At 40.5% G+C, this 19,878-nt stretch overlaps 1 protein-coding gene across 1 annotated transcript in view; it reads left to right on the plus strand.

The window, feature by feature from the left end:
• DCHS2 (dachsous cadherin-related 2) overlaps positions 1–19,878 on the plus strand; it is a 207,560-nt gene that overhangs the window by 144,533 nt on the left and 43,149 nt on the right. Inside the window, exons 8-12 of the mRNA XM_084769764.1 lie at positions 4,393–4,547; positions 5,642–6,485; positions 9,390–9,629; positions 17,521–17,655; positions 18,117–18,326. Coding sequence (XP_084625890.1) covers positions 4,393–4,547; positions 5,642–6,485; positions 9,390–9,629; positions 17,521–17,655; positions 18,117–18,326 — 1,584 coding nt within the window. The remainder of the gene's footprint in view (positions 1–4,392; positions 4,548–5,641; positions 6,486–9,389; positions 9,630–17,520; positions 17,656–18,116; positions 18,327–19,878) is intronic.

Here is a 19,878-nt window from a genome sequence, read left to right on the forward strand (position 1 = left end):
AAAGGCATCAAAGGCAAATGGAGTAAAAAGCTGTTTGCAAACTATTCATTTTTAGGAAATCCCAGTAGCCAAAAGAGAAAGATATTTAAATGTTCATTTACTGGCTTAGTATATTTTCAGTTGAAATATCAGCCGGTGTTTTATAGACTATTACAAGCTTGTTCTAAAGTTCATAATAGAAGGGCTTAAAAAAAAAAGTAATTACTAAGACAGTGACAAAAAACAAGTGAAAGATGTGCCACCATAATATTTTAATTTACAAAGGTTTTGAAATGAAGACACCATAGTACCAATGCATTAACAATAAACCAGGCAATGAAATAACTTGTCTCAGCATGTGAACATTTGACACAATATGTAGAAAGCAGAGGGATCTTCAATGCATGATACAGACCTACTTTGTTACCCAGCTGGAAAAATAAAATTACACATCTATTTCTTACTGTACAGAATATGCTATATTTAAATGTCAAAAATCTTAATTCTCACAGAATAAAATGTAAGAGCTTGATTATTTTACATTGAAGATAAAAATGACTTTTAAACAAGAAAAAAAAGTAAAAATGTGGATGAATGAAATTACATTAAAATTCAGAACTTCATGAAGTAAACCATTTTTTTCCCCTAAGTATCAGGTTATAGATTGGGAGAAAATAATTACAACCCTTGTAATGACACAGAAATGCCTTTGGCTTTATTAAGAATTCCTAAAGATCAGAAGCAAAAGGACAAATGATTTAAAAAAACCAAGCAAAAGATGTTAATACGCCATCTGCAGCCAGAATGCCACAGACAGTTTAAAACATGTCTCCGAAGAAGCATAAGGACTTGGAAGAATGGAGGCGTGACATGTGACAATCATGCGCGGTGCTTGTGCTTGGCCCGAGAAGTGGCACTTCCATTGGCTCTCCTGGAGCAGCTCGTGTGTGCACGGAGTGAGAAGGGGCAGAATACCATTGAAGCTTTGCTTCTCACATGACCATGCAAATGAGCTACCCACGGCTTCACGTACGTCAGCCTAGAACTCTCTAGGACATGCTTGAAGAAGGCACCTCACAGAAGATAAGCATGCTACTTCCGTAGTGCCCTGGAGGCCTCTCCATTTTCACTGGGACCTGGGGCATTTCACTGCCTGTTGTTCCTCATCGCCTCTTTAGTCAGGAGACAAGTTCTCCTTTCATACTCCTCAGTCCCCACAAGGAGGCGCCCTGATTTCTTCACACATAAGCATTTCTGCTCTTTGTTTGTTCTGGCACTGTTGGGGCAGAATATCCTCCAATGGCCCTTGCTTAGGTTAGTCCGGTCTGTGAGGTCTTTTCTCTAATTCTGAGTGTAGTCAAAGACCATGAAATACCTATGAAAAGCAGTGAATGCGGCGCACACACACACACACACTCACCCTCCACACAATTACACATGCACATATACACAGTCACACACTTGCACACTCACAGCCACAACACTCACATGTGTACACACTCAACAAGTCACATACTTAAACATATATACATGCCCACACATACTCGTTCACACACATACATCCCACGTGCACACTAACGTACAAATGTATACACATATACTAATACACATACACAATCACATACCTTCACATACATACAGTCTCACACACACACACCTCACATACTCACACTAATATACACTGATACACACACACACACACACACACACACACACACACACACACACACACGCATTGAGCTTTGATCCATGCATAGGACCTTTCCCTCAAAGCCAGCAAAGCCACACTTCACATGTTTATGGTCCACAGACTAGAGGATAGAACACCCGTGTCAGTTAGGAAGGCGACTCTCTACAGGACAAAGATACAGTAGAAGATTGGAAAGTGTACAAGGGCCCACTGGTTTTTTTTTTTTAGACTGCCATTTATAAAATATTGAAAAATATAATATCCTTCAATCTGAACGATGACACACTGATGTTCAGCTTATATTTCTGAGTGTCTGGGATGTTATTACCACATGTGCAGATCATTCTTTCCTTTCACTTTTACCTGGGTTCCAGGACTTGAGCACAGGTTCTTTTTATTTATTTATTTATTTATTTATTTATTTATTAATATTATTTTATTATAGTGTATTCAGATTACATCCTGATTGTTACCCCCTCACTTGTATCTTCCCATCACCCCCTCCCTCTTCACTCTATTCCCCTCCCCTACCATATGGTCACAGCCTATCAGGTCTCATCTGGAAAGCCTGCTTCCCCTTCCTCTGTGTGCCTCCCAGCCTCTTAACCAAGGGGGAGTGATGAAATCGGGGGACACGGGGACCAGAGTTTATGTAGGAGGCAGTCTCCTCTCCCCCTAAAACTGTGGAGAACGGAGCCTTGATCCTCTGGGCTGACTCACTGGTCCCCTGAGATGTTATTTTTAAATTAGCTTCCCAGATGATACTTGGAGCAAGGCAATGTAGGCATATAACGATGTGTGTTGTCTGGTTCTGCCTTATCTCATTACTAAGCAGAGGCAGCTACAATTAGAATATAATAATGTATCAAGATAAAAAATTATAATGGCAATATGATTTTTATCATTCATGAGAGCGTTCAGTTGGATTCCTGTGAGACAGAAATGAGCAGATGAAAACAGAAATCACAACTAATAAGTGTTCCGTGGCTGCTGACGCCATCCTCATAATTTTCCTCTTCTATCCATACCCCTTAAAGCTGGTGAGGAGGGAATGGAGGGAGCTGACCGAGCAGCTGTGAAACAGAGAGACTCTCTTCTCAAGCTTTGTCTGGGGCTTTCATGTTGTTTGAAATACTCAGATTTGATTGAAAACTAAAGTCTATGATTTAACTAAGTGCAGCCTGGGATGAACTTACGTAGCTTGTATTGTTATGAGCTGCTGATATATTGCGGTGTGTATATCTATCTACCCTCTGTCTACTGTAAAGGCCTAGGAATCATGAGCAGCCCAGGAAGAATGAGCACTCCCTCCCATCCAGAATACAGTCTCACAAAACTATTTTCCACCAAAAGGGAACCAGAAATGTACAGAGAAATGACTCACTTCAGATCTTAGACAGTAAATCTACAGGCAAAGCCTGCACCATCCTGCATGTGGCACAAGGGAATTACTACAGAATACTGGGACTCTGCCCAGAAACCCAGGGACCAGTATTGCAAGGATCCTACTATGCGGGATGAACACACTTGAGCATCAGTGAAGATAACAACGGGGGCATGCTGAAACCCTTCCCTACAGTGAGCACTTCCTATGGGCTACGAAAAGTAGTTGGGAGCGAGAGAGACAGCCCAGTGGTTATAAGCTCTTGTTGTTTTACTAGAGCACCCAAGTTCAATTTCCAGCACCCACGCCACGTGACTCACAACTGCTTCTAGATCTAGTTCAGCGGACTCCAATGCCTTGTTTTGGGCTCTGCAGGCAGGAGCATACATGCAGGCACACATGCATGCGCGCGCGCTCACGCGCGCACACACACACACACACATTGCAAAAAAATGTATTTTTATTGAAATATTCCTGTTAATAAATGAAGAGGAAGAGGAAGGGGAGCTACCTGTGCTTTGCAATACTTAATGAGCCCACAGATCTAGACTCTGAGCCATCAGAACCAACATCAAGACCAATCGGCAGCTAGGCATGTGACTCTGAAGGGAAATACGGTATTTTGTGAAGTACTCGCACCAAAACCTCTACCCAAATTAGATCAGTTCTCTGGATCTCCTTCCTTATTAGAAGCACTTCAAGGAAATATAAGTATTTAAGAAAAAGAGAAAGGCGTTAGGAAAGCATTAAGCTGTACATGAGAGACGTAACAACCAAATGTAGACCATTCCTGAGCCACTGCCAACAAATGAATCCCAAAGGCAAAATATACATATGGATGACAGCAACTTGTAGATGATAGAAATTTGTAGAAATGTTTAGCTCAGGATAGTTACATATGGATAACAGAAACTTGTAGGTGACAGAAATTTATAGCTCTGGCTGGCGGGATCTTCCTACTGGATTATACGCATGAACTACCGTGCCTACCTATCTATTTTTTTGTTTGTTTGTTTCATGTGCTTATACCAAAACATCATATCTTGCCTATATTTTAGTGGAATATAAAAATTAAATTCATATTAGCTATGCACAGAGATATGAAAGCCGGAGAGATTAAGGTGGGGCTGTGTGCTAGTTTTGACTGTAAAAATGTTTGAGGAGGGTAAACAACTGCTCAGACCCTCAAAGGAACGAAAACAAAATTAACATCCTGCAGCTCCTCCAACTCCCAAAAATATTAAAGTAAATACATGTTCTGAAATCTGAATACATTAACTGAATAGCTCTCACCTTCTGATGTATGGACTAATGTCAGTTTCTTCATTTCTGCTCACAGACTATCCTGCTCACTTCAAGATCGATGCCAACAACGGTGAAATAAGAACAACCACAATACTTTCACACGACTATAGATCTTCCTATAGGATGACCGTCATTGCCAGTGACCAGGGAGTGCCCCGGCTTCAAGGACAGGCAATTATTAATATTCAGGTAACATTATCATCTTAAAATGTAGAGACCGTTCCAACACTATCATCTTAGTTTTAAACAAATGAATAGCATGAAGACACTCCCAGTGTTTGGATCCTAATTCGAGAGTAATATACACAATACTTGCCTTCTAACTAATGGCTGAATGAGTTAAGTGCAGTTCTTGACATGACTAAGTGCATGTCCTTCACAACATAAACATTCTTGTTGTTTTGGGTGTGATATACAAAAGGTGGCTGTTCTCGTACTGATTTCTGATTGCAACGAGTTGGCAAATTGGCAGGAGGACCTTGTACGTAAACAAATGGCTGCAAATAAATCACGAAGGTTTTTGAAAAAATATTCAAGCTTATAACAATTACTTGAGGTCCATTCTTCAAAGATTTACATGAATCAAATCATAACAAGAGCAACAACAACAAAAACAAGTCATGGGGCATCTTTGGAGCAGGAGAAAACTACCTACACCTAGTCAAAATTAAGGTGACTGTGCATAACTACGCTCTTTGTTGATCACATGACACTAAGTAATGTCAACACAGTACAGCTATAACATAACTTATATGTGTATAATAGCAAAGAGGTTATTTCCCTAAGACTGGTGTTTTTAAATTATGTCTTTCGTAGTTAAAGTGTGGATTAGGAGAAAATTTGATGTGGTCATACATTTAGTGTTTTTTGTTTGTTTGTGTCAACAAAGACACAATATTTCAATGCCCAAAAGTGTCATTGTGACAAGAATGATCTCTATAATTTGGGACAATTTGTAGAATTAGCTGTCCAACATTTACAATGAATTACCAAGTGCCTTCCAGCACAACCGTAGCTCAGACTCACAAAACAGCCATTCATGTACCACAGTAATTTAAAAAGTGTGCTTTTTTAGCTCCCATATAGTCTTTGATACATGTTTAAATTCTATTAAAAGGTGTTTTCTCACCAATTAAAACACATATGAAACACAAATAGAAACCAGCTTCCAATATAATGTCATCATATATATTGGTGTCTAAACTTACCTTTTAATAGTGATACTTGAAGTTAGTTTTAAAGTTCTCCTCATCAATAGATTTTGTTTTTCATTCTTACTTTAGGTGATACCACTCTCCAAGGGGACAGTTTTTATGCCTCAGAACATCCGACATTTAGTTATCCCAGAAAACACAAAGCCTGCAAAACTTATGAGTCTGATGACGTCACCCGACCCCCTTCAACAGCACCGCAGTGGGAAGTTACACTTCAGTATTGCTGCAGAGGACAAGGAAGGCCACTTTGACATCGACAGCTCCACAGGGGACTTGTTCCTCTCTAAGAAACTTGACTATGAAGTGACATCTCATTACCTTATCAGGGTGATTTCGAAAGACCACAGCCTGAGTCCTCCCAGGAACAGCACGGTCTTCCTTAGTGTTGATGTGGAAGATGAAAATGACCATTCCCCCTCCTTCCAGAATGAGTTCATTGTGCTAAGCGTAGAGGAAAACGCCCCTGTAGGGACTCTGGTGTACACCTTCAATGCCAAAGACAGCGATGGCAGTTTTCTGAACAGCAGGATACAGTACTTCGCGGAATCCAGCCATGTTGGAGTGCACCCGTTTCTCATCCACCCCTCCTCCGGAGCGTTGCTTACCGCATCTCCCCTGGACAGAGAGACTGCTCCAGCTTTCACTCTCACCATAACTGCATCTGACCAGGCAGTGAATGTGACAGACCGGCGATGGAGGTCGCTGGTAGCAGAAGTGGTGATTCTGGACGTGAATGACCACAGCCCCACCTTTGTGTCTTATCCCATCGCCTCCATCAGAGAGGATGCTGAAGTGGGCTCCCTGGTGCACCGTGTAAGTGCCCAGGATCCAGACGCAGAGATGAATGGAGAAGTGACGTACAGCATACTCTCAGGAAATGAGGACGCGGTCTTCATGTTAGATGGGTCGTCAGGTACAGTACTCTGGATGCCACTTCTAAATTACTTTGTTTTACCAAATATTGTGTTTATGTTTTGTTTTATACAAGTTCTCAGATGTCCCAGGATGATGTCAAAGGCACCATGTAGCTGAGGATGGCACTGCGCGCCTGATCTGCCTGCCTCTGCTTCCCAAATCCTAGGCTTTCAGGTATACGCCACTATTTCCAATTTTGTAGAAAGAAAATGTGACATTGAGGACAGCATCCCTAACATGTTTACTTATAGAATACATTACTTTTGACTATGGACTCAGTGATGTACAGTACAATGCTAAAGGTCACCCTTTTTTATTTAATCTAAACTATTTTTTTTTCTTATTCCCTTTTCTATGCATCCTCCAACAACCACCACTCCTCTGGATAATTCTATAAATCAGATTGTTTTAAATAGCTTACGTATATGGAATCATGCAGTGTTTGTCTTTGTATGACTAGTTTATTTTAGTCAGCACAATGTCTTCAAAGTCCAGGCCAGACATGCCATCGCCGAAAGCAAAATCCCCTCGTGATTGCTAGGAACCATGGCATGCATGTACCATGTTTTCTATCCTCACTCGTCTGGTAGTAGACCTTTGAGTTATTTCTAACTTTGGCTACTATGAACAGTACGAAAGTGAACTTGGCATTGGCACTACCTCTTGGAGATCCTGATTTCAATTCTTTTGCATAATATTCGGAAGTGGTGTCATTGGATGTGATGCTTTAATTATAATTAAAACAATTTTGAAACTGCTGTGGCTTCTCTGGAAGGATGGAACTTTATTGATCCTTTTGCTAATTAAAAAAATATTTTCGTGGAATCCCCATTCTGTTTTCCACTTGAACAATTCGCACTAAAACTGATATGGTGCCCAAGGATTTTTATTTCCCTGAATTCCTACCAACTCTTCTTGTTGATTGTCGTATAATAATGCCACCCCTGTAGTTGTTACGTGACAGGCTTTTCCTAGAGAGATGCAATACACACACACACACACACACACTATATATATACATACATATATATACATGAACACTGATATATATGTATATATATCACATATATTGTATTTAGGGAACTAATTTTACTTGAACTATTTATTGATATTAACTTCTTTGTAGCTAGCTTGTATTCTGTGCGCTGAGGATGTAACAGCCACTACTGTGACTCCTTGGAGTAGGAAATGCTACTAGAAAGTAAAGCAAGGTGGCTACATACCAAGCCAGGATCATTGTGCAAGGACTTTGGTGTGGAAACGTGCCTTTAGATTATGCAAAAAAAGCATTGGTTTGTAACTGGAAATAACATACATGTTTTAATGGCTGAATTTTTTTTGTTGTTCATAACGGACATTGTTTTTCATACCAACCGTAGCATTTTATGGTTTACATCAGCATTTACTCAAAGTCACTCTCCCTGCATGAATGTCACTCACTGCCATTTCAGTGGTCTTGCTGTCACTATGTTGTCAAATGGCATCCACTATGGTTTTTGTTTTTGTTTTGTTTTGTTTTTAATGTGATGAGATAAATGAGTATATGCAGAGTATCATCATCCCTCTGAATTTGGTAAAGAACTTTATGTGATCTTCAAGATGTTAAAACATCTTATGGATTACTATGTAATTGTCTACAAAACAGTGATCCCAACATGAACCTACAGGGGTTGGGGAATCAGATGTAAGCTATTTGGTGAGCTGTGAAGAACATTACTTGCAATGAAAGTGAATGTGTAGGATTTGGAAGTTGTGAGACTAGCTGGCTCTACCCTGTTGGGAAGTTTTATCAGGACATTTCTTAAATCCTGACACATGGCTCCCTTCTGAGGCTTGCTTGAGCAGCACCTAAGTGCCCTGCTGACAAGAGATTCTCCAGACACAAGCTGACGATTTCTGCAAGAGCTGTGGCTCTGCTCAGAGCTCATTTAATGGTTCTTGAAATGCTTTCCAAGATGCCCAAGGAAGGTCTGTTTCAGCCTGTTAAAAAGGAAGAATAAACTTGAATTGTGTCTTAGCAATGCCAGCATCATGAATCCCGAGCTATTACAATGGCTGTTTCTTTTAAGGTATTTTTCAAAGACATAAAATGATAATTGCAGAATGTATTCATATGGGATGGGAACTTTTTTCCCTCTCACAAGGCTCATGTTTCTAATTAAAAAAAAAAAAAACATAGTGAGTTTTCCTATGGCCCATATGAGTAATGATTAAAAAAAAACTATTTGAAAAATCTGATTTAATATTGAATTATTTAAAGAAAAATTTTAGGGAGGCAGTCAATAATCCTAAAAGAACTATGCGATAGTTATTATTCTATAATGGCTGTCTGTGTAGAGCACTGCACCCACACAGGTTATGCGGTTCAGTTTAGTGGGATATAAAGGTAGCTTATTTGGGAAGGTTATTGCCTGAGTTGCAACATCTTTGCCCTTTATTGTTAATAAAACAAATGGCAGTTAACCAAGAGTAAGTACACCAGACAACAATTCTTTCAAAGCAACCAAATGCCCTGAACAATGGAGTCATAGACACGTTTATGAGTTGCTTACTCTTACATATGCCATGCCCCACAGAATATGTTATTATTATCGTAGACACTTTTGAAAGCAAAGGAGATGTTGGATAGACTGCTATCCTTGATGTAGGCCTCTCAGTAAATAACTGTACAGGACTTTTATATTTGTCATGTGTCTTCATAACTTAAATTGACTTTTCTCACTAAGAATGTTAACTTTCTGTCGTAGTTAATACACAAATTTGAAGTTGGTTCAGTACATTTCACTATTTTATGACTCCTTCGCTTAGCAATGAAAAGTGAGATTTTAACTGTGCAACGCAACGCAACCAGTCCTGAGCCAGGCGCCATCCATAGCCCACTGTGTCTTCTCTTTCAAAGCAGGATTGCTCAAGACAGCCTGTCCTTTGGATTACGAAGTGAAAGCTCAGCACATTCTGACCCTCGTGGCCTGCGATGGGGGCACACCAGCACTTTCCTCATCCCAGACTCTGACAGTTACCGTCCTCGATGTAAATGATGAGACGCCAGCATTTAAGCAACTTCTGTATGAAACCTCAGTGAAAGAAAATCAAAGTCCAGGGGTGTTTGTCGCAAGGGTTGAAGCCGAGGACGCAGACTCAGGTAATCTGAAAGCAACGGACACTAGGTAATTGGCACCATAAAAGGCATGAAAGAGTTGATGGAAAGTAAAGTAGTAGGTATGGAACAGTGAGGCCCGTGAGAAGGGAAAATGCTTGCTGATAGACCAACAACCTGAGGTGGATTTCTCGAACCCATGATGGAAGGAGACGAATGATTCTTGAATGCTCTTTTCTGGCCTCCACTTGCACACTATGCCACATGCATGCATGCACATGTACACTCACACAAATAATAATAGCAAATAAATTAAGAAAAATAATAATTATGGTGAAATGAAGTCACTACTTAGCTCAAATATCAAGTATTTTCATTAACGTACAAGAGACAAAAAGCTATAAGTGATGCCCGTTTTTACCTAGCATCTGTTTGTATTAATCTTTATTATTATTTGGAGTACTCCATGCCTAATCAGCACGTAATTTATTGATCTCACTGACATAGAAGGCAGAGGGATACACAGCTTCATGCTTATCTCAGGCTGCACTGGATGCATTGAGCAGGGGCAGCCTAGTGCTTAAGAAGAGTGTGGGAAAGGCTTGCTCCAAGATCTGTGTGGAGCCAATGTCAGGCGGCCTAGGTTGAAATCCTAGAGTTATCTCTGCCTGAAGCTGTATAACCCTAAAGAAGTTATTAGTCTTCTTACTTGTAAGATGGAGACAATTTCAGTGCTTAATATGTAGCCCTGTTATAAGTGTGAAGGCATTACTATGTGAAAGAGAGTTCTTATACCAATTGGCCCAGCGAATGGCCAATGTTAACTCCTGTTCCCACCATTATAATTAACCCAAAATACAGACACACAGCTCTGGGAACCTAGGAGTGTCTCCGTGTTGCTTCTGTACATTGCTGGGTCTCTTTGGATGTTTAAGGCACAGTAGATTTAATGGTAGTATTGTGAGATACCTAAGAGTGGTGTCTCCCCCACTGAATGTTGATAAGAACAGTAAAAAGATGGGATTTATTTAGCTTTCAGCCTGAGTTATGAATCTCTCAGCCGCTCTGCTCTCTTGGGAAATACCATTCTACCCCGATGGGCCTCTGATGTGAATTTGTCTAAGATGCTAGGGATGCTTTTTTAAGGCTTCCCACTGTTTTCCCTCTTTGACCAGAGTGGGGCAGTGTGATCAAAGACTTTTCTTCACTGTACTCAGACAGAAAGGAGCATGCTCACAGCTGTTCTCAGCCTGTGCGGAGAAGTTAGCGCTTTTCCAGCACTGTTTGTGTTAGGGGGATAGGGACAATGGGGGACGTATACAGGCTGTTCCTAGGGAACATAACACATGCTGTGCATTTCACAGTGGTCCCCCGGAACATACACACACTCACACTGTGCATTTCACAGTGGACTGGTTTAGTGATGCTCTGGTCCAAGGTTCATGATGGAAACAGCAGCCTGGGCCTCCATGGGACTCAGGAACCACTTCTCAAAGTGGACTGCGTAGGTTGAGCCCACACTAATGTGTAGCTAGGCTGCGCACAATCATTTCTTCCCCTGGCCTTAGTTTGTTAACTTTATTTTCTATATGGGGTTGTACTGAAGAAACGTATGTATGTATGTATGTATGTATGTATGTATGTATGTATGATGCATGTATCTATTTTTCATGTTTGAAAAGGGAGAGGAGAATTTCTCTCAATTTCTTTTTCCCTATTAAGAAGACATTGCCATAATTAAGTCATTCTACCCTTTTCCCCCCTCTGAGAAGTTGCCTAGTGTTAATGTTACTTTCTTTTGTGACCTATTGATTATATTTTAGTTGAAACCTTATCATTGTAGAGATAAAAAGTATAATGAAAAATTTAGATGCAGAGTTAGTTTTTGTGGCTTAACATTTATGGATATTTGAAACACAAATTAACATCATCCCAAATTTCATCACTTTTACATGACTTGAAGATGGTTTCTATTACTGAAAGTCTTTCCTTTTTTTTTTTTAACAAATTGATTAAAAGTTTAAGTCTTTTTTTTTTTTTAGAATTTCATATGAATACTGTCTTTACTATGTTTTTAATGAAGCCAGATCTGTTTTTTTATTAATTTATTCTTATTACATTTCAATGGTTATCCCATCCCTTGTATCCTCCCATTCGTCCCTCCCTCCCATTTTCCCCTTATTCCCCTCCTCTATGACTGTTCCTGAGGGGGATTACCTCCCCCTGTATGTGCTCATAGGGTATCAAGTCTCTTCTTGGTAACCTGCTGTCCTTCCTCTGAGTGCCACAAGGTCTCCCCCTCCAGGGGACATGGTCAAATGTGAGGCACCAGAGTACATGAGAAAGTCATATCCCACTCTCCACTCTACTGTGGAGAATGTTCTGTCCATTGGCTAGATCTGGGTAGGGGTTTAAAGTTTACTGCCTGTATTGTCCTTGGCTGGTGCCTTAGTGTGAGCGGGACCCCTGGAAGCTAGATCTGTTAATCAGGTGTTTTTGTAAATGCATGTGAATGTGTGTGTGTATGTGTGTGTGTGTGTGTGTGTGTGTGTGTGTGTGTGTGTGTGTGTTTGAATATATTTCCCCTGGATTTTTTTTTCCTGCACTGAACTGGTTAAAACAATGAAACAGGATTATGCATAAGAATTAAATGACGTGCTCAAGATTTTAACATAACTGGCATCAGGTTGGAATTTATGAATGGCTTACTTTATAGTATGCATTAAAAAATACTATAGTGTTACTTAATACCAGAGAGCTGAGCATATGTGTTCTGGCATTCTAGAATGCGGATTTTTGAAATGTCAGCACTCGGTGTTGTTTGGCATTCAATGTCCAAAGGGATTTGAATGTTTATATTGTGTGACTCACTCGAAATCTAGCAGGACTTTTTTTTTCTTGTATTAAAAGGGGAAAAAAAAACAACTACCAGATTTTAACTGAGGTATTAAAATTTCCCAGCGTTTGGTCCCCCAACAAGAGCTCCATTGTTAGTGTGCAAAGATGGCTGTGGAAGAGGCATGTAACAGGGCAGATGGCTTTGGGGTTATGGTACTTGCTCAGTAGTGGTAAGACATAACACTATAACAAAAGAGTTCACTGGTCAGTAAGAGGGTATTTTTTACACCATGCAAATGTCCTTTGTACCCAGTGCTGTCTTGGATAAGCTACATCTGGTTTCGGGACAGGGCTTTCTCTGTGTGTGATGTACTTTTGTTGTACCCTTTAAGCACACTCTTGGAGTCAGGGGCAAGCTCAGTATTTCATTGACTCTGATTCTGACATCAGTATTCCTAATGTGCATCTAACATTAGATAAGCAAAATGTGGGAGGAAAGATGTTTTAGAATGAAGGGAGGAAGTTCAGTGGGGATTCCTTCTCCCTACTTCTCAGCCTTTGGAGTACTACCAGGATTCTCCTCATAAGAGCCATTTATGTGCACCTTTTAAGAGAAGACTTACATGTGGCCATTAAACTAAAGTGCCTTTATTATTATTATTATTATTATTATTATTATTATTATTATTATTATTATTATTATCTGGGCACAGAACCAGAGTTTTTGCACATCTTGAGCTTCATCTCCATTCCTAAATACTAAAGATCTCCATATATGGCATTCTGCAGTAACATCTCTCAGTAGCAGACAGAGCTGGCTATCAAGTTTGTAATGTTAGTTTCTTGATTATGACATATCTCTCCTGCCAGGCAAGCACGGCATCACTTGCTTTATGAAGACGTGTCTTCTCTGGCCATCTGCTGATGCAAACATCCGTCAGTTGCTCATCTGGACTCTGATGCAGTTGCTCATCAGTCTGCTTTCTGAATCTCTACCAACAGCCCTTGCTGGGTTTAGGTTCAGCCCAAATCAGAGGTCCATGAAGAGAGATGCAGGATTCAGGCACCATCCGGTCTTATTCATTGTTTTCCTGATTCAAGAAAGTTTCGTTTCCACCATGTTCTAATAGAAGAATTTAGAGGAGAATTAGGCCACTGGGAGCGTACAATCTTGACGCTCTCAATCTGAGGCTACTGCTGGAGGAACCACAGTGACATGCTAATGATAGGCTTTGTCTACTTCTGTTAATCTCTTACTATTGTTCTGCTGGTTTCTTGTTAGCATTTGGTTGGCCTACTCTATGTAGGTTTTCTCTCTCGCAGTATATGGATTCCAGCTACAAATGCATTTATAGGAAGAGGGGAAATGAATAAGGACCAACCATGATCTCACTCATTCTGAGACAATCTTTCTTAAAATTTCGGTCTAAACTCTGACCGATTTCATTGTATTTGCTGACTATCTCCCTTCTACACTATAAACTTGGATCCACTATATTTTATTTTCTTTTAGCCCAGATTTTATGGTAGTGAGAAATACAATGTAGGCGCTCAATCAATGTTTTAGACTTCATGATTTGATAAAAATAAAGCTCATGAATCATACATGGATTCAGATTGTCTTTAATCTTTGAAATGTATTCATTTACTTATTTGCTCACTTCTCCCCCCTGGAAAAAAAAAATCAGTGATGCTCGTTCTCTTTTGGCTTCAGAAATGTTTGAGGATTTGGGCATTGAATCACGATTGAGGGTATGAAACATGGTTTTCCTAGATGCAAAATAAAATAATATGCACTAGTCCTAGTAGACACAAAATGTCAATAAGTCTTCACAAGCCAATGTTATAGTCGCCTTAAGACATAAGTCTTTCTTGTGTGGTTAAAATTGGTTTTACATATATTCCCCAGATGTGTGTCAATATAAATCGCTTTCCATCTACAACTTGGGTTTCCATCTAGTTTCCTGCCATACTGCAGACTCTGACTATGGGTTTTAGTGGGCTTTTGCATCCCCCCTTCTCTGCTGTGCATCTGTCACTCAGCATAAATCCAGTCTCCAAGTAGATTTATCTTGGGGCTCTCCCAGTAGATTTGTGATCTTCTATGAGCTAATATGCCAAGTTTAAGACTTCCACTTGTAATTCGCTTTCTGTAACCTGTAAGACAGTTGGTTCTCTAACCAGTTTGCGTCCTTTGACGATCACATCATCATAGTCCAATGCAAGTGTTCGGTTATCCGTGCTGTCATAAAAGTGATGACCTAGTGCTATTCTCTATCTCTCTCCTGTGACAAGACATTTGGCACTCTATTCAAGGACCCTCCTTGCTTCCTTTCTGCCCTATGAATTTGCTAAGTTTCATTTTGCTTGCAGCTTCTGGAATTACCATCTCCTGTTTGCTCTTTTAAAAGAGCCATCATCTTTTAAAAGACAGCGTGCAAACTACTGTGTTGCAAGTCTAAATCTATGCTTCCATGCTCTGGCTTATGGCACTAGAGTCTATGACTGTAGGCCTCCTTTGCCCACTGACACCCTCAAGGATCTTCTTCAAAGACTTGCCACAAAGGACAGCAGAAGGAGGCTAAAAGTCCAAAGCAAGGACATGATCCATGGGAAGAGGTAGAGTGCTAGGCATGGTTCACATCATGAGGGGCCTTATAGACATTGCTGAAGTGTGTGGGTTTTATTTTTAGTGCATCCACTCTTTCTTTCTTCTTACTGCTCAACACCTATTCCTCTGCATGGTCTTGCAGAAGGCATCTCTGCTTAGCCACTCATGCCGAGTCATGTCGTGTAGAACTGTGCTTGCATGCCTACTTGTCTTCACTGAGTGCTGTACTATCAGCCACTGGGGAGGGAGACTTTGTGGCCCTCTCTATTTTTTTTTTTATCACCTGCCTGTTGCCTTAGAATGTTGTGTGCTTACTGAATGAAACAATGAAACACTATCTTTGATGCGTCTTCTCTGAATCTACTCCCTCCTGAAGTTTTTCCCATTACTCTCTATAACCTTTTAATTGTCCATGCCACAAAAAAAAAAGGGGCTCCAGGGACCAAGACAGTTGTTTTAACAATATCTTTCCAGGTCTAACATTCAGCGAATGTGCATGAATAATTGAGCCCAGGAGGGAAGCAATGAGAGGTGAATGAAAGGAAGAGAAGAAGGAAGGAAAGAAGGAAGGAAGGAAAGGGAGGGAGGAATGGAAGAAGGGAGGGAGGAAGGGAGGACGGGAGGAAGGGAGGGAGGAAGGGAGGGATGAAAGGAAGAAAGAGTTTAATACTTGGAGTTCAATAAGGGTCCATGATGTCACCTGGAGTCATTGATTAGGGAAGAGTAGATGAACCTGTATTCACCTCTACTTTTATCCATTAGAGTAAGATGCCAATTAAACTATGGTCAGAATAAGCCATTTTCATCTCACTCTGGAAAACAAGGAGAACAATAGGACATGGGGAAACAATGAGAGGTTTTATCTCAATTATAGATGGCCTTCCTAGCGTGTGTGAGACCACGGGTTCCATTCCTAGCACCCAAACAAGCAAACAACTGGATAACTTGCTTTCTTTTTCTACTCCTCTTTTGTTCCTTCCTTTTTTTTTTCTTTTCTGGATATCAGTGAGAAATTGATAGCACTGTAGGGACGAAGCTAAAGATAGCTTCTAGGTTTTGTAATCAGAAAATCATTGCTTATAGTAGAAAGAGTCACTGGGGGTGACAATGGTTTGAATTTTGTTCCATAGAATGGACAGAATCCTTAAGGAAATTTGGCAATATTGAGAGACTTCTTATAGTTGGAAAAGAAATATTGAAGGAAGTCTAGAAGCTTCAGAAATAATTCCAAGCCAGCACAGCTGAAGAAAGGCTTCTGCCGTTAAGATGGGCAGATAGAGGTGGAGTTGAACATAGATTTGGATGATGGGCGGAACTCTTTCTCAATACATCCTTTCTTTCTGAGAAATACAAAGGAGTCTGTGGGAGGGAAACAGCCAGGATGTGTTTGGTGGGAGGCCTTCCAGAAGAGCTGTGACTGAGGACAATTGCAGATGACGGTGACCTTTCTGTGGCTTTAGCCTGTGCTGTTGGAACCTTCTCTTCATGTCAGTGTCTGCTGAGTAACAAAGGAGAGTAGACAAAAGCTCTGCTGGGATTCTTCAGCCAAAAAGTCACAAGGCATGGGGAAGAAGCAAGTTGGACAGAGTGATACTCAGACTGGACTGCATAGGGAAAGAAAGCCATTGGAGATTGGTGCTCTCAAGGGCCATGAGGATGAAGTCATGGGGATGCAGGTCCTGAGGCCTGATATCAGAAAGTGCCATGTGCACACAGAAGCAACTGGGCACACATACACTTTTCATTAGATGCCACGAGGAGTATTGCACTAAATATCTGCAGACACAGGCTTCCAATTTGCTCACTAAAGTAATGGGATTAGACTAAGCCATCTCGATTTCTCTCCTATTTTCTTATTCTCTTGTTTGTTCTGGACAATTACAAGGGTGTGAGGAAGAATAAGCAAGTAACTACTTACAGCCACAAAAATGGGAGGAATTATTTCCAAAATGCATAACAATGTGGTATGGCACATCTCACTCCAGATAGGAGACCCAACTGCTAGGATAAACACAAACCCACGAGAGGACAACCACACAAGTAACTCTGGGGGCCTGCCTCCTGAGGTCAAGAATAAACAAGAGTCCTACAGCTGAGCACAGACTTTCTAAGTAGAGGCTAATCTACAGAAATTGTCATCTGCCCTGCAAGTTCACAATTATGTCATTAAATCACAATCAGGGGTGTTAGGAGGAGTAATTAGGACTATGCTGTAGAGTTGCTCGCCCCTAAGAAAAACTTTATGGGAAGGAAAAAATCCTAAGCATTCACTGTGGGTAAGTCTCATAAGGCTTTTGAAAACCAGGCATTTCAGCTCATGAGGCCTTCGTTCCAGAAGAACAGACAGAGATATTGTTTTCTTCTTTAATCAGAACACTTTTTAATAATCCTGCCGTTCTCATCCACAGCCAGATATGTTTATAAGAAAATGGTCCAATTATCCAAGGAGAGAATGGCTAAGTTTTACTTTATTTTTTTTTCCTTAAGGGGTCAATTCCAAGCTGCAGTTTGAAATCATGCCAGGGCCTGCCTTTGGATTGTTTGAGATCAATCCCGACACAGGAGAGGTGGTGACGGCTGTCACATTTGACCGAGAAACTCAAGAAATCTTCACACTTCAAGGTAAGAAACCTGACCCCCCCCTACCCCACTCTGTAATATCAAAGGATGCAGAAGGACTATTGGTGAGATTTAGCACTTCTTTACAGTTTTTAAAATTTGTTTTAAGATGTACATGTATGTGTGTGCCTGCTTGTCTGTATGTGCACTGTGTGTATGCTGTACCCAAGGAGGCCAGAAAAGGCTGTCTGATCCTCATAAATTGGAGTGACAGGTGGTTGTGAGCTTCCTAATGTGGGTTGCTGGATCTGAACTCCAGGCCTTTGGGAAAAGGAGCCATTTCTCTTAACTGCTGAGCCATTCTCCATCCTGAAGTCTAAGACTTCTGTAAGTTGTCTTTAAATGAAGTATTATTAACCCAAGCATGCCCGGTTAGTCCATTCCCATTCAGTGTAACCGGAACGATATATCTTAGGTAATGTATTAACAGCCACACGCCCATCCTTCTTTGTGTTCCATGACAGTGCTTGTGCGAGATGGTGGCGTCCCTTCATTGTCCAGCACTGCCACCATCACCTGCACCATTGAAGATGAAAATGACCATGACCCAGAGCTTATTGTCCTCAGCCATGATATTGAAATCCTGGAAAACCAAGATCCGGGGGTTGTCTATACTGTGCTGGCTTTTGATATGGATGCTGGCAACAACGGAGCTGTCACCTATCACATAGCAGGTGAGTATTGGAAAGCCAGCATTCTCTCTGGGTATTGAGCAGTGATGCAGATGGTCTGGTGAGTCTAATGTTTTGATATCTGTTGCGTTTTCCTACAAAATCCACACCTAGTGAGAATGGCTGATCCCCCAACCCTGGGGCTTCTGACTCTGCCCAAAGCCAACCTGGACCAATGTTCTTCAAGTTCTTTAAGGTTGTGGTCTTTAAAGCTTTTCTGAACTTGGTTCTAAGCCAACACTAGGGCAAATATGGATAAAATGAATGGCTTTCCCCAATTATTGTTCCTTTATATAACAGCTTATTTTGTTCTTTATATTCTAAGTTACTAATTCCTTCTATATCCTGTCATAATTTACTGTAATGAAGTAGATTTTTATTCATATACCAATTATTGTCGCTATGTTTTCTGCAATTTAGTATCCACATACATTGAAGTAGAAGCGACTTTAAAATCTAAGCTTGAAAGTCATTTTAGGTTGAGTTGATTATTTAAAGATTAAAACATCAAAGATACTGTTCGATATTTCACTAATAGTTGATTTAAACAATTTGAAATTGTGTTGAAAATAATTCTCTTAATATAATTAAGGTATTCCTGTTTTCAAGTTTATGTGTGACTTCCTTCCTTCCTTCCTTCCTTCCTTCCTTCCTTCCTTCCCTCTTTCTTTCCTTCCTTCCTTCCTTTCTCCTCAAAGTCTCATAATATTGCCCTGGTTAGTCTTGAAATCTTATACCCAAGGATGTGTCTGCCCCAGCCTCTTGATCAGCTGGGCATATACACAGTCTGGTGCCATGTACTAAGGAGAGAGCAGCAGCAGGCCTCCTGCCAATTTTCTTTCTTACAGACACAAGGTCTAAAAGTAGCTGTCTGTATTTTCAGATTTCTTCTTTGGTGCAAACATTGGCATTCAGAATTCAGGACTCAGAGGCATTGGATGCATACTCTACCACTGAACTGTGCTTAATAAGTCCCTGTGTACATCCCGAAAGCAGGGCGGGCAGTTGCTTGCTAGAAATAATGTTAGCTCTTGAATGTTTTCTGAGTTGTATATTCCCACAGTTTCGGCTGTGATTTATGCACCACAGAATTTGCAATTTGATTAATAGCAAAGACCCTTTCTGTATGAAGTAGGATGTGTTCTTCAGACATTGAAGCCAGTTGCTGAACAGCAATGGGAGGAGTTAATCAACAGTCCTAGGTGGTAATGGCCTCTTTATTTTTCAGTCATTTATTTTTATTTGGGAAAAGGGTGATAATAAAGATGAGCACAGCAGAGTAAATCTTTATTTATGATACAAATTAGGTGTCCTAGTTTTTGTTTTGTTTTGTTTTTGTTTTTTGGTTTTTTATCTCTGCTGCTGTGACAAACACCATGGCCAAAAACAACTTGAGGAGAAAAGTGTTTATTTCATTTTTAGAGCTTATAGTCTATAATGAAAAGAAGTCAGGCCAGGAATTCCGATCATGAACCTGGAGGCAGACAATACTCAGAGGCCGTGGAGGAATGCTGCTTGCTGGCCTGTTCCTCATGCCTTACAGTCATCTCCCTTT

Source organism: Acomys minous (assembly GCF_964271855.1).
Source record: "Acomys minous genome assembly, chromosome: 19".
Classification (NCBI taxonomy): Eukaryota; Metazoa; Chordata; class Mammalia; order Rodentia; family Muridae; genus Acomys; species Acomys minous.